Consider the following 15,069-nt stretch of genomic DNA (forward strand, 5'->3'; position numbering starts at 1 on the left):
TTGGTTGTTTCAACTTGTTTGTTACCAACACTGTAGGTATGACCCGGCCTAGGTGATTAAAAGACAACAACAGCATGTGTGTTGGAGCATTTTCGGGAGTGGCTTTTCTCTATTTGGTGACCTCGGGTTGCGCCCTCCTGCGCTGCGCACGCACTACAGACACTAGGGTGAAAACACAGGGGTAGACAATGGATGCGTGAGGACGGAACAGAAACCATTATACCGACTCAATAAAGCAACGGCGAAGACTTAGTTTTAACTTGATTCAAGACAAGTTAATGAAATATGTCTAATCGCATCAGACCTGGATACTGCCGCCAGGAGGTGAACAAGACCACATGGGAGGTACCGGAGCGGTACCGGGACCTGAGGCAGGTGGGGACGGGAGCGTATGGTACCGTCTGGTAAGTCTGACTGGCACTGGTCCTAAAAAAACTTTTTCTTTTCTTCGACCTCTCAGTTTGGGCCACCCAGCACCCACCCACCACGGACTCCCAACTGCGAGTGTGTAGGCTACATATGGCTCATGGAACCAAATGAACCCTCCATCTGTACAGTTATGTCAGTTACTCGTCGTAAGGGTTCATTTGGGTCTTAAACTATCAATCAATCATTTAAGATAAGTGTCAGTGATAATGATGTTTAAGAACAGACTGTGGCACTGCTGGATATAGTTTATTATTCATTCATTATTGTTCAATCCAGACAGCACGGCACTTAAACAAAGGAAATGTAGCTTGCCTTGTGCTGTGTGTGAGAGACTGTGAGTGAGCCTACGGTATATATTCGGTCCGTACCACGGTGTCGCTTTGTGGATTCACAATAACTGATTCACAATCACAACAACACGAGCTGATCATCTTCAAAACAAACAACGGACGCGTGACATGAACATTCAGTTCTCGACTGCAAGCAGCCGGCTTGCTTCACTTCCTTGTATGAGTATATGTAGGCTAGTACTTCACAGTTCACAGCATTGATCGAAGAACCGTTCACTGTCATGTATACATATGCTTTTGAAGAATGCCTCTGTGCTTCGAATAATGTTTCATTATGCGATAAAATTGTACTTTACACGAACATTTTCCACACAAATGAGCAGAAGCTGTCCATAATTGTTTATTAAGCAGCCATTCGCCACCTTCAACGTGCTCACACAGACTGAGGTCCCTTATTGTGCTCTCACTCTCATCAATGATTAACATCGTGGGCGTAGCCTTTTGTGCTGGAATCCGGAACTTATTTGAATCAATGAATACAACATTATTTCAAATACGGTAATTGGTAAATAATTTATTTAGAGTATTATATACTAACGTGGTTGGTTCTCAAACCCTTTCATGTAAAAGTTTGGAAATGGGTTGTGCCAGGGACCCCCATCCAAGATTTGTCAGACTCATTACAATGTTTCCAAAAATATTGTTGTAGAAATGTTGTATTATAGCAGATCTACAAGCACACAACTCGTCGCACATGTAGGATTCAAGTGGTTAAATTGAGACTTTAAAGCTGCTGTGGAGCCCTGGAACCCGACAATTAATAGCCGGGGCGTCCAAAATTTGAGAGGACCTGTGATGTCATGACATACTTTTATTTGTATTTTTTATTTTTATTTGGTCATTAAGGTCCACAGAATGAGAGGTCTGCTCTGCTGGAAATATCGCGAAGTTATGGCCATTTTTGCGAACCCCACCCACCATAGACAACCAATATAAGGCATCATGTCATCATACTTTAAGTAGCATGTCAAACGAAACTATATAGGGGGTATTCATGATTCTGAATCCATTCAAAGCATTAGTTTTGCACGGAAAACACTCCTTGGCCTAAATTCGGCTATATCCACAATCCACATGCCCAAATGTGCTGACCTCATCACATTTGTGATGACGGCTATCGCCATTTATAGGCCAAGGAGTGTTTTTCGTGCAAAACTAATGCTTGGAATGGATTCAGAATCATGAAAACCCCCTCCTAGTTTGACATGTCACATGCTACTTAAAGTATGATGAAATTTGCCTTATATTGGTTGTCTATGGTGGGGTATACAAAAATGGCCATAAAAAAACACAAATAAGGTCATGACATCACAGGTTAAACCTTAACCGTTGAGCTTTTGGGCCTGTGGCTCCATGGCTATAAGGACTGTGGACACATGAAAAAAAAAAAGACACATGAAACAAGACAGAATCAACATGTCTTGCAAGCAAACGGCAATCTTTTCAATATTGAATAAAGCAAAAGCAGCAGTCCCATAATGCAGTTGTACTTATTCATATATTTGTCACCCCCATACAAATTACTCTTTTAAAAATCACACCTGTGTGAACTGAGTGGTGCAACTTCCCTCTCCATTGCATTGTTTTTACCGAGGCCAAGTTCTTGTCATCCAGCAGTGGTCCTAACTCCTATAATCATTTTCATTTTTCACTTGTCTTACACTAAGAAATGTAGCCTATTCAATGTCAGCTTCACTTTATTGTCATATCAATGTGGTGTGGTCCATGACATTAATCTGTTTGAAAACCCCAGAGCTACAACACAATAATCCTATGACTCAAGACTGTGGCAGTGCATGAATTCCTTAGACAAGTTCTTCAAGTCAAGAACAACCATAATAGCACTTGACATGAGCGAACCTGCAGGCTATAAATGTTTGTTTCCCACTACTTATAGGTTGCCTGTAGCACATACGTTATGAATGAAGGAAGAATATATATATATATATATAGGGCAGCGATTCCCAAGCTTTTCTAGAACATGGCCAACTTGAAAATATGGAAAGCGTTCGCACTTGGCAGGCCACCCTGGCCCACACAGGTTTACTGTGCCTTACTGGCACAGTTATTCAACATGAGCCTGAGGCTTGTGTTGAATAACGCTCATCTTACTCTCAGCATTTAGATTTAATAAAAAAGAATTTTCATTATATTATTTTGATTAAGCTTTTGAGCCTGTGCGTGATATGCACGCCCTCGGTCAAGCAACGATGAATACCGTTAGATCGATGATATATTAGATCGTTGCTGTCGGGAGGAAACCTCATTACTACATTTTTGCATAAATCAGTGATATTGAAGTGAACCCCCTTTACGGCTGTGTGTTGTTTTGAAAATATTGAACCAATGGATAGTAGTAAAAAGTGCTTTGGACAAAACCTCGTAATTCCATTGGACCCTCAAACTGTCTGCTAAAACAACTAACACCACCACCTCTCCCCCTATCATGAAAGGTGTGTGTGTGTGTGTGTGTGTGTGTGTGTGTGTGTGTGTGTGTGTGTGTGTGTGTGTGTGTGTGTGTGTGTGTGTGTGTTTTTTAATGTATATATTTTTGCTTTCGCCTTTATTTTATATTTTTTATAGAGGGACAGACAGTAGGCTGACAGGGAATGGGGAGAGAGATGGGGGGAAGACATGCAGTAAAGGCCGTCGGGATTGGGAGTCGAACCCACGGCACACTGCCAAACTGGATTACCAGCCAAGGTGCCTGGACCACTGAGCCATGGCCCAGGCGTTTTAATGTATTTTAATGTATTTCTGCTTCCAGCTCAGCTGTGGATTCTAGAACAAAAGCCAAAGTAGCGATCAAGAAGCTTCACCGGCCCTTCCAGTCTGAGCTTTTCGCCAAGAGGGCCTACAGAGAGCTGAGGCTTCTAAAACACATGAAGCATGAAAATGTGAGTCTCACAGTAGGATCTTAGTTCAGTGGTCCAGGGCCCCTGCAGACAAGCTGCTATCTGTAGACTGGTCTAATGGCCCACAGCCACGCACACGCTTAAGACAACTTGCTGTCATGATTGTGCTTAATTTGTTTATTAAGCTGAATTTAAATTATAATGTCTAAGTGACATGGCTTCATTACTGTATGTATACAATTTGTCTCTGGTTCAGGTCATTGGCCTAATAGATGTGTTCACTGCTGATCTCTCTCTGGACAGATTTCACGATTTGTAAGTACAAATTGTTTTTCCATCACTGCAGCACACATAAAGATTGAATTCCTTATGACATTGGACCATGTACTGTTTGAACATTCAGTGGATTTTCTGTGGTGAGTTTTCTCTGGGGCTTGGAAGCCTTTTGAGTTGCAATGACAACAGGCAAAACAGTGACATCTGCTGGCAAATCCCATTGACATATATGGGATTTGCAGGCTGTGACATCACAAACAGCAGGAAAATCAGAGCACTTGTTTGAGCCAGAAAACCCCAGACCACAGAAAGTCTACTGAATCCCTTTAAAGTTAGCACCGGCAGACTGATGGATAATCTTTAGGCTTTTGTACTGCACAGCTCCTGAATTATAAATGCATGTACTGTATTTTCCTTATTCAGTTATCTGGTAATGCCCTTTATGGGGACTGACCTGGGGAAACTCATGAAGATACAGAGGCTCTCAGAAGACAAAGTTCAGTACCTTGTGTATCAGATGCTCAAAGGGTTAAAGGTGAGGAACTCTGATGTCTGCTCTCACACAAATGCAAAATGTAATATAGTTGAATTCACTTTTGATGATTCAATCCCTGTTATATATTGTTTTACTACAGTACATTCATTCTGCTGGTATAATTCACAGGGTAAGTAGCTTTGGTATTTATTTTCAACATTCATGTGTTTGCATGTCTACATTGGCACATGTAGCCTGCATTTTATGTGGAACTTTAATTGCGAGAATTACACAACTTACACAGTGTCACTAACTAGAATCGACTTGATGTTTTCTGGTACTGATTGATTGGATATTTTATAGAGGGTATGCGGATATTTTAGAGGGTATGCGGATATTTTAGAGGGTATGCGGATATTTTATAGAGGGTATGCGCGTGACATCATCCTCAGAAACGCCTACTGAGTGTCAAAAAAATCTTTCTGGCCTTGACAGCCCTGAGCTCATACATCCAAACAGAAAAGTCCTATCTGACTGCATTAAACAACGTTAAACAATGTTAAACTCTCTTTGCCACTCGATTTGCCATTCACTTTATGCATTCGCATACCCTTTATTGACAGTTAAAGAGTACAGCAGCAGGCGTTGACACTAAGGGTTGCCCACCTGCCCCTAAGGTAAATAAAGCTTTCAGGCAAGTGGGGTCTGGCAATGCTCATTTGAGAGGGTACTCAACCTTCTATAAGCACAGTCGAGATCAAGGTTCAAGGTTGTACGTATGTTACATCTTGTGTACAGGTACAGTACATAAGAGTCTAACTTATTTTTGTTTGGCATTCTATGCATTCAGCAGCATAGATAATGACAACAACAGCGAAAATATCAGATCAAAAAAGAAAAGAGTAATACCAGAATCAGAATAGGGTCGATGTGGTGTTTGGTTGCTAGGGCAAGATATGTCTAAACACAAACGTGGCCAGAGCGTTCAGTCTTCTGGTTTGGAATGTAAAATACGAGCACCGTTTACCTATAATGTGCTGTTTTCACGCTTTCACTCACATAAAGATATAAAATAAGTGTTAAGACCTTAGTGTCAACCCCTGAGTAGTATGTTTAAAAAAGGCTAATTATTATCAAAAAAGACTTGTTTCCATTGTGATTCATGTAAACATTCAACATGTAGACGAGCAACTAAACAACACAAACGGCAGAAAGAACAAATTAAGAAAATATGCAGACATACAGATCTATTTATTCTTGATTTCGGTTCATTGTTTTGTATGGACTCTTGCAGGACCTCAAACCAGGAAATCTTGCCATCAACCAAGACTGTGAGCTCAAGGTACAGTGAGTAGTGGTCTGGTATCAAAATCAACTCTCCATGTGTCAATGTATAATTTCTATCAACACTTTACTTGTGATGTTATAGCTGAGAAATGTACAGCTCTTCAAAGGGAAACAGATTTTTAACCTGGATTTCACTGCTCTATTGAGGATGTGAAAATAGAGATGGACCGTAGGCTGATTGAGATTGACCTGTGCCTTGGGAATGAGCTCTCTGCACTCACATGAGGAAGTGTTATGTTAGATTAACCCATTCTGACATGAGATCAGATTCTGAAAATGTCTTCTACATCCTGACAGTTTTCCATTCTGACCTGAGATCAGATTCTAAAAATGTCTTCTACGTCAGTCGTTCTTCGATTTTTCAAAAATAGCAGACCTACAAGCTCGTAGCGTGCCACTCGGTGGCGCGCTATGAGCTTGTAGATCTGCTATTTTTCAATAGCTAAAGCACAACATAATGCTAACACCAAAAGGGGTTCCCGCCCAAAATGGGTTAAGTAGATTTCCATATGTACTCTTCAAAAAAGAACGATAGATTTCATGTTACAATTTACAATTCAGGCATTTAGCAGACGCTCTTAATCCAGAGCGATTTACATTAAGCAAGAACAAAAAAAGCATGGGAATACATCACATAAAACATTTATCATGAAACATGCGTAAGCTAAGAAAGTAACACTGGAATATCTATATAATGAAACTAACATGTAAACTATACATCTATACTACTATGCTATACATCTGTACTATGACTACATACAATGCAATTATAGTGCTGTCTACATAACATGCTATAAGTCTGTATCAAATGCTATCTAAGTCTACAGAAATTATTTATTGCATAAAGATTATGCAAAAATATAATAATTGCAAGTATCTCAAATAATTGCGATTAGGAAACAATGTTTACAAATGTAATTGTAATAATTGTTTTTTTCTTTTCATTTTCATTTCCGTTAGATCCTGGACTTTGGTCTGGCACGGCAGGCAGACAGCGAGATGACGGGATATGTTGTAACTCGCTGGTACAGAGCTCCAGAAGTCATCCTCAGTTGGATGCATTACACTCAAACTGGTAATCATCTTCTATTTGCTGTTGTTTGATATGGTGTTTTGTAAGTGAGCTTTTGAAGTCGGCTTACTCAGCTATGCCTTAGGACAGAACAAATTAAAACCACCAAATAGAAAATAGATTATCCACTAGGTGGTGCTCTTTTATCTGTTTACTGTTTATCTGTTTATCTGTTTATCTGTTTACTGTTCAATTACTGTATATATTTATTAAAGGTATGTTAACACTGTCTCTACTCTCTACAAAAAATAAAATAGCCACCACCTTTTTTATATTTAACCCTTTGCTAAATGACCAAAACTCTATTTGTCAGTGTGCTTATTTGGCCGAGTGGAGCGCTTTCCAAAAGTTGAGAATAAAAGTTAAAGTCTGTCTGTTTTCTGTTGATCGTGTGACACACCATCTGACATTTTTAGCTTTTTCAGCAGAAAAAGTGTTCTTGGCAGCGCTTTTTATTTTTCTTCATTAGAGGCGAACAGTGTGAAAGTGTGAACACACGCTAATTAGAGTGTGAAATGTCTATTGTGTGTGTGTTTAACGTCATGTGGGCTGTTTTCTCCTCAGTGGACATCTGGTCTGTGGGCTGCATCATGGCAGAGATGCTGCAGGGAAAACCTCTGTTTAAAGGCAATGACCGTATCCTTTTATCAGCCTGTCCCTCTGCCACTGGAATCACACACACACACACGGGAAATTGCTATTAGACGTAGGTCTGTAAATTTAGAATGTTGTTTTCCAAAACAACTTGTACAATTTGTACAATAATTCTGGCCGTGTGTGAATATAATATTGGAACCTTGACCCCTGCCTGTGGTGCCTTAGACCTTGATCAGCTTACTGAGATCATGAAGATCACGGGAACGCCAACTCAAGAATTCATCACCAAATTAGAATCTCAGGATGTGAGTTCAGCACATGCTACCACAACACATGCATGACACCGTCACGCACCGGAAATAGCCGACTGTGTGACGGAACATAATTTAGGCTTCACGCATGCACATTCATTTTTATTCATCCACATGCTCACACAGAAATGCACATCGCTATTTTTGGTTTTTAGAGCTATGCAATGCATTTAAATGTAGGGCTATAGTGTAAAACCTGTTGGGTAAAATAGCCTGTCTACAAGCTCATAAAGAATGTGCACCACAATGCATTGACCATTTCACAAACAGTGAAAATACAAAACCACAATAGCAGATGTACTCAAAATGCATTGTGAGAATGTATAATTTCTCTTTTCAATATATGGCGCTTACGTCATCCTGATGTAGACAGACTATTTGGGCGAGAGGTTGTCAGTCTACTACTATCAATTTACAATTTAGGCATTTAGCAGACGCTCTTGATCCAGAGCGACTTACATTTAAGCAAAAACAAAAGCATGGCATACATTTAAGCAAAAACAAAAAGCATGGCATACATCACATATCTAAAGTAGTTATCATGAATCATGTATAAACTAAGAACGTAACAGTGGAGTATCTATGTCAACTATACATACTATACTATATTATATATTATACATGTGTACTATAAAGTGCTATGACTACATAAAATGCAATTCTAGTGCTGTCTACGTAACGAGCTATAAGTCTGTCTAAAATAACAATGCTAACCTAAGTCTACTATCTAAGTCTACATAAAGGGCTAGGCTAGGGCAAGTGCTAAGGGGCCATGAAGAGGTGGGTTTTCAGACTACGGCGGAAGATTGGGAGTGAGGCTGCAGTTCTGACTGTGATGGGAAGTGCATTCCATAGTTTTGGAGCCAGAACGGAGAAGAGTTTGGGACGTTTGGAGCTTTCCCGGCGTTTTTAGTGAAGGTACCTCCAGCTTCCCTGCGTTGGCTGATCCGTGTGCGCGGGAGGGTTTAACATGATGAGTAAATAATTGTCACAATTGAGCCTTGTTCGCTTTCCCAGGGAACTAGTATCCTAATGACACTGCTTTAAATGGAGTGGGAACAATGAAGCGTTGCCGGGCTGTAGTGTAGGCCACTATCTTCATTAGCGTTGCACTTTTTGATTGTATGTTGTGGTTGCACAATGCGAAACAAGAGAGAGATTGTACCTGGCAGGCGACAGGTCCACTCAGACCCCCACACCTAGCACCCCATGAGACAATGGCATACATTAGCATTCCTATGGATGAGGCTTGTGCTAATGAATGGACATGCTCTGAATGGACGAGGAGACAATCCACGAATAGTTCTGGGGTTTGGTCAGGTGGCGCACAATGCAGTGAGCTTGTAGGTAGATGTTAGCAGACGTACAAGCTCACAAAGTGGCTTGGTAATGCATTTACAAAGATGTATGCACATAGCGCAAACAGCCCATGTTTACTGAGCCATGCATGTAATAGACGGACGACAGACACGCATTTGTGCAGGTTGAGAAATAAAAGTGACGCGTGGTTAGCCACACTGTCTCTCTCCCTGTCTGTCGTTTGACATTTTAAAGTCAGTTGTTACTACTGTTGTTACTGTAAGTGAGTTCATTCTTGTGCATATTGTACCTTTAGTAGTGGGCTTTGCTGTCTGTCGTGTGCACTGCAGTAGGTTGGGTTCGATGCTGTCGCATCACGCACGTTGATCGTTTAATGTCCACATGGCTGTCGTTTAATTTTCACATGTGTTCATAGGTGGCGACTCCAAAAACCGGCATGTCATTGGTTGTCGCCCTGCCCGTAGTAGTAGCCGGCAGGGTAAACAAGCGCTCCCTGGAGACTCACCACCCTAGAGAAACAAATTAAGCCTACGGCAGGCCATAGTAGCCTAGAGAGGCAGCCATGGTAGCATAGAGACGAGGCAGACAATCAGGGACTAGGTTTCAGGGACAATCAGGGACATTTGCCGAAGCCTTATACCAGCAGCGTTTCAAGCAGCTGGTAAAAAGAAAATCAAGAGTTAAAGAATTACACAGTAATTATAAAATATAATTTTAGTGTCATTTAATTTGAGCTTCATATTGCATTGTATGCCCTGTGACTATTGCACATGTGACTTGTACATCGCAATGCCAATACTGAAATTATATATTGTAAAGTCCTAGCGCACACATTATTCAGACAAACATGTATTACTAACGTAATCTGGTTGTTTAAATTCTTTTATTATTATTCCCTCAGGCCAAAAGCTACATCAAAAGTCTCCCCAAAGTGGAAAAGAAAGACCTTCACCAAGTGTTTTCCAAAGTGAACCAGCAGGGTAAGACTACTTCTTAAGTAAAAGATAATTTGGGGTGCAGTTAATAACCATTTGAAGTTATCGATATAATAATAAAGAAAATAATAGGTAGTTGAGTTGCAGCCCTAATGATAATAAAACAACACACACAGTCAAATTAACACACTATTTTTTGCACTCCTTCCTTCCCCAGCCGTGACTGTGCTGGAGCGCATGTTACTTCTGGACCCGGCCAGCAGGGTAACTGCAGCGGACGCTCTGATGCTGCCCTACTTCTCCGAGTTCAGAGAGCCAGAAGAGGAGACGGAGGCTCAGCCCTACGACCACTCACTAGACAACACTGAACTGTCCCTGGACCAGTGGAAACGTAAGCCCTGCCACAATGATCACATACCACCGTTACGTACGCACTGATCGCAATTATTCGAGATCATCGTGATCGTTTGCATTCATCTGTATAAAATGAATCTGTTGAAAGATAGCGAATGTACAAGCTCACAACACATCCCAATTGAACACCGCACTGTGAGTTTGATCAACTGGATAGAAAAATCGGATTTGGGCTCCCAGTCTGAACATAGCCTCATAAGCCCCAACATTTATACTTAATAATTTTACATGTACACAATCTACATATTCCGCCGGCTGGCTGTAGTGCGTCCTTTGTGCAAGTCTCATGAAAGCGTGCAGATACGAAAGTTACTTGTCCACAAGCTGCACTAATGCAGGGTGCCGGTCGAAAACAGGCGGTGGATTCTATTCTGTATTTTAGTCCGACGTCATTTTGTAGTCCTATGTTACTTCCGGGTCCAAGTGGCACCAGCTCCCGTCCGCTTCTCATTGTAAATAGCAATATCTAAACGCGTGAATCTTTTTACAATAATGTTATTCTTTTGGAAAGGAAGAGGGTTAAAATGGGTCTTAATTCTTCCAACTTGAGTAGAATTATTAATGTTCTGTACTAGTGTCCATGACAAAGAAAACATATGATGTGGAGACAATAAAGACTATTATTATCATTATTATTGAAAGTGGTAACAGTCCATTTGCTCAGTACAATATTTCGGGGGCATATTTAGAATCTGTGCAGGGTTGAGTAGTATAAAATGGCGATAGTATTCAGCGTGGGGCAGACAGCCTGTCACAGCCAGATTTGGGAGACCAGTAGCTTTTTTTTGTGGTAAAATGAGACATTAGTGGCTGTTTTAGTCTCCGATCGGTTCAAACACCGCTCTGATGGACCCAGAAGTATGTCTGGAGGCGGCTAAAATACTGAATTCGTTCAACGATCTTCTCAAAGACTGTAAAAATGTACCCAATTGAAGGACAACTTTAAATTTATTTTAAGTCTCTCTTTCTCTCAATTCAATTCAATTCAACAGGCTTTATTGGCATGACGTTTTACAAGTGTTGCCAAAGCACAATCACAGATATTACAAACAACAACATCTCTCTCTCTCTCTCTCTCTCTCTCTCTCTCTCTCTCTCTCATAGGTCACACCTTCACAGAGATTTTGTCCTTCAAACCAGTTCTGCTGGAGACCAGGGAAACCTCACTTTAGGGGGGGGCGCTTGTGTTAGGTCACCTAATCAGCATTTTGTGTGTGCAATGTGCATTGAACGTTTAGTTGAAATAACTTCATTGATGATTAGGTTCACTTAACAACCTGTGAAGCCAGTACATTTTAATATATCAATATACTGTTATAATTTCCTGAAATGGCTGGTATCATGTGACATCTCATTGACATAAATACCATAGGGTAGATGGCTGGACGCCTCAATGGCCACTGGGCCACACGTCAACACCACTCCCATACTGTATATGTAATGCTGCATTGTACTGAAGAAAAATTGGGCTGCAGTAATGTCTCTCTCTCTCTCTCTCTCTCTCTCTCTCGTGCTGTGTGTGTGTGACTGACACACAAACGCACACAGCGCAAGTCTAGACAAATACAGCGAGCGAATGGGAGAAAGGATAGGTACGGACTATGGAGAGCTATTATTTCATAGCCTATTTTAATTCAACATCAGTATACAATATCTCTGTATACCTTGATATGTCTGACACTGTCCAGTTTATGGGCAATCCTGTATGTTTCTTATCAAATAGGCTACCATCAAGTTTCAAACCCCAGTTTTAGGAAGTAGTTGCAAGTGGTTGCAATAGAGCGCCGAAGTCTTGTTCATGGAAGTAATTTCTCTATGGAGAATAACATGGGTTCATCTCATATAAGCATTGTGGTCCAAAAATAAACAAAGTGTCCCGGCGAAATTGTCGGGGAGGTGGCTCTGTGTCGTTTGCGACCGTCAGTCACTCATATTTGATACCGTAATGTAACTAATTCAGCAGCAGTAACATTAGCGTTTTCTCTCAGTCAGTTGATTCTTCATATCCATATGAGTGAAACGGCCGGGCCAGTTCTTATATGAGGCGATCTAAAATCCTCCTATGGGGATTACAATGCAAATAAAAGAACATGAACCCGTGGACTTGCCCTCTACCGATATTGACGTCAGAATTCGGTGCTCTATTGACCCTTCATTAAATGTTTGACATTTGTAACAAACGAAAGCGGGTACAAATTGGTTGAAAATCCAGGGAGTAGTGGAGACTGAGAGACCTCCTGGTTCAACATGGGGTATAATACATGCATTTGGAGGCACTGTTCTCCCTACCAAATATGGCAGCTGCAATGACGCATCGCTTCAATGAACAGCAGCGGCCAATGTGCTATCTACGTTTCTATATCTATGGGTATTATGGCTGTTAAATGCCCCTACCTGGCACATAATACTAACCTTTCTTCTATGTTCATGGGCATGTTTCATATCTTTGCTGTCAGACAGAAACCTCTTAATGTCAATTCTTTTTTTGTAAATCACCGCCGTACTTTATCATACTACAGCGTCACACAAAAGCATCAAAAGTGCCACGTTTTCACCTCAGCTTTTCGATCTGCGAGTTTTGCTATTTTTTAATTTGAATTCTGAAAAGTAATATGAGGTTTCCACCCGACAGAGACGATATAAGGTTTCTCTGGTGTGTCTATGCATTTGTGCCTTCTTGCATTCCAATATCTTGCTTCCTGGATGAAGCAATAGTTATCTTTCCATATTTCTTGCATATCATGCACAGTACATGAGTAGGCTAGAGTACAACAACATCGCATAATTATTCATTAAATGTGACGTAAGTGATTTATTTCCTAAAATTAAGATCTATATGCCGATAATCATTTCTATGATAGTTTGTTCAGTAACTAACTGAACAAACTTAACTGAACAAACACACGTTTAGCAATGATTACTAGGGGAATATAGAGCTATATAGATATAGAACACACACACACACACACACACACACACACACACACACACCTTCAAATAGGACACTTTTGTGATGATACACTGTAGTTACTTCAACGCGAGGGCTGGTGTACTGTACACATTTCGGCGTTAGTACATGTGTTCACAGTAATGTGTTGTAGGCTGTGTGACCTACTTTCATTTGCAACATGATCATGTCTACCTATGGCCTTTGTCATGAAAGCAATACAACACCAGTAAATCTAACGCATCTAGCACATTCACTGACAAGGTACGCACAAAGCTGCTTTTTACATTTTCTTTTAAAACCAAAGTGTACAGTAGATTAGATAAGAAGTTTTCTAATTTTATTTTATTTTTGTTCATTTTCTTTGCACAAAATGCATTGTTTTTCTTGTAGAATACTGTAATATGTTTTGTATGCTTTTTATTATTAAAGGTTGATTAACTACAACCTAACAATGCTCTTTATTTTTCACCCCAACTGAACGGATTCTATTACAGCTATGATAGTGGTCATTTAAATTCTTGTTTTATAGTGAAATCAAACCATAGATACTAGTTCGCCGTGTATTTTGCTCTACATTATGTTGTCTTTCTAGATCAGATGAATGATGATTATTCAACTTGAGGTAAGACTAAATGGCAGCTCACAGAACAAACTAATAATCTCAACCTATTGACGCTGAGTTGGCGTTGCCCAGGATCGAACCCATGACCTTGTGGTCAAAAGACCGAGTAGAGCTACCCGGATTCAATTGCCCCATGAAGAGGAGTCTACACTACCGAGTACCATTTAGACCTAACACGAGATTCTATAAATGTCTTCTAAATCATGACAGTTTTATGGAAAACCTCATGTTTCTATGTCAGTGGTACTCAAACTATTTCATGTCAAGGAGCCCCAGGAATTATCTGTATTTGGCTGCCGACCCCCATCTGAAAATATGTTGTTCCAGGGACTCCCCCAGAAGCAAAGATTTGAGTTTAAAACGTTCACTGTGAAAGAATATATATTCAAAGATTTGTGCCACATTTTCACGATTTTTCAAAAATAGCAGATCTACAAGCTCGTAGCGCGAGTGCCATGAGCTTGTAGATCTGCTATTTTTCAATAGCTAAAGTATAACCTAATGCTTAAAACACCGAAAGGGGTTCCCGCCCAGAATGGGCTCAAATTGCTCAAACTCAAATTGCTTTGGGTATCTGTACTTGAGTATCACACTCGTTTTGGGATGCTTTAACTTTCACCCCACTACATTTCAAAGTAATTTCAAATATTGTCAAATATTTCCAGGTAGCACCATGGCAGTGGTTCTTGGGGATCCCTAGAGGTAGGTACTTGAGGGGTTTCCAGGGGGGTCCCCTGAAAAACGAGTTAACTGTACAATAGTCAGGATTTAGACCATGAGATTAGATATGGTATATTAATATCCAGAGGGATTAATTAAAGTAAACTGTCTAATGTTTACATATTGTGTAATTGGGTATAGTGTGACACCTAGTGGCTGAATGCTTCTGTGGTGAACCCCAAGCTTATTTTTGTGGTGGAATCAAGTGAGTAACCATAAGTTTAACCACTTTAAACTACTGTATATCGGCTATTTAAAATAGCTGAACTACAACACATCACATCAGCCTTTTTTTAAAATATCTCAACAAAATCTATGCAATCTATGCCCTTGCACAACATATTTTCAGATGGGGGTCTGCAGCCACATACATGGTGATTTGGGGGTCCTTGACAA

The 15,069-nt window shown here is 40.4% G+C and overlaps 1 protein-coding gene across 1 annotated transcript; it reads left to right on the forward strand.

Annotated features, from left to right (window-relative positions):
• Positions 1–173: 173 nt before the first annotated feature.
• Positions 174–13,712, forward strand: mapk12a (mitogen-activated protein kinase 12a). The gene is made up of 12 exons (XM_080761506.1): positions 174–404; positions 3,547–3,676; positions 3,891–3,949; positions 4,334–4,445; positions 4,546–4,575; positions 5,680–5,727; positions 6,693–6,807; positions 7,369–7,440; positions 7,627–7,706; positions 9,934–10,012; positions 10,185–10,358; positions 11,486–13,712. Exons 1-12 carry the CDS (start codon positions 286–288, stop codon positions 11,551–11,553), a joined length of 1,086 nt encoding a protein of 361 aa, XP_080617632.1. The 5' UTR covers positions 174–285; the 3' UTR covers positions 11,554–13,712.
• Positions 13,713–15,069: the final 1,357 nt, after the last annotated feature.

Source organism: Protomyctophum bolini, assembly GCF_963924005.1.
Source record: "Protomyctophum bolini genome assembly, chromosome: 4".
Lineage (NCBI taxonomy): Eukaryota > Metazoa > Chordata > Actinopteri > Myctophiformes > Myctophidae > Protomyctophum > Protomyctophum bolini.

Bases quoted from the DNA above. Each gene is read 5' to 3' on its own strand.
- mapk12a (XM_080761506.1), top strand. From the start codon at position 286: ATGTCTAATCGCATCAGACCTGGATACTGCCGCCAGGAGGTGAACAAG. The intron at 7,707-9,933 runs GTGAGTTCAGCA...TTATTCCCTCAG, and splicing joins CCAAATTAGAATCTCAGGAT to GCCAAAAGCTACATCAAAAG. The intron at 10,013-10,184 runs GTAAGACTACTT...TTCCTTCCCCAG, and splicing joins TTCCAAAGTGAACCAGCAGG to CCGTGACTGTGCTGGAGCGC.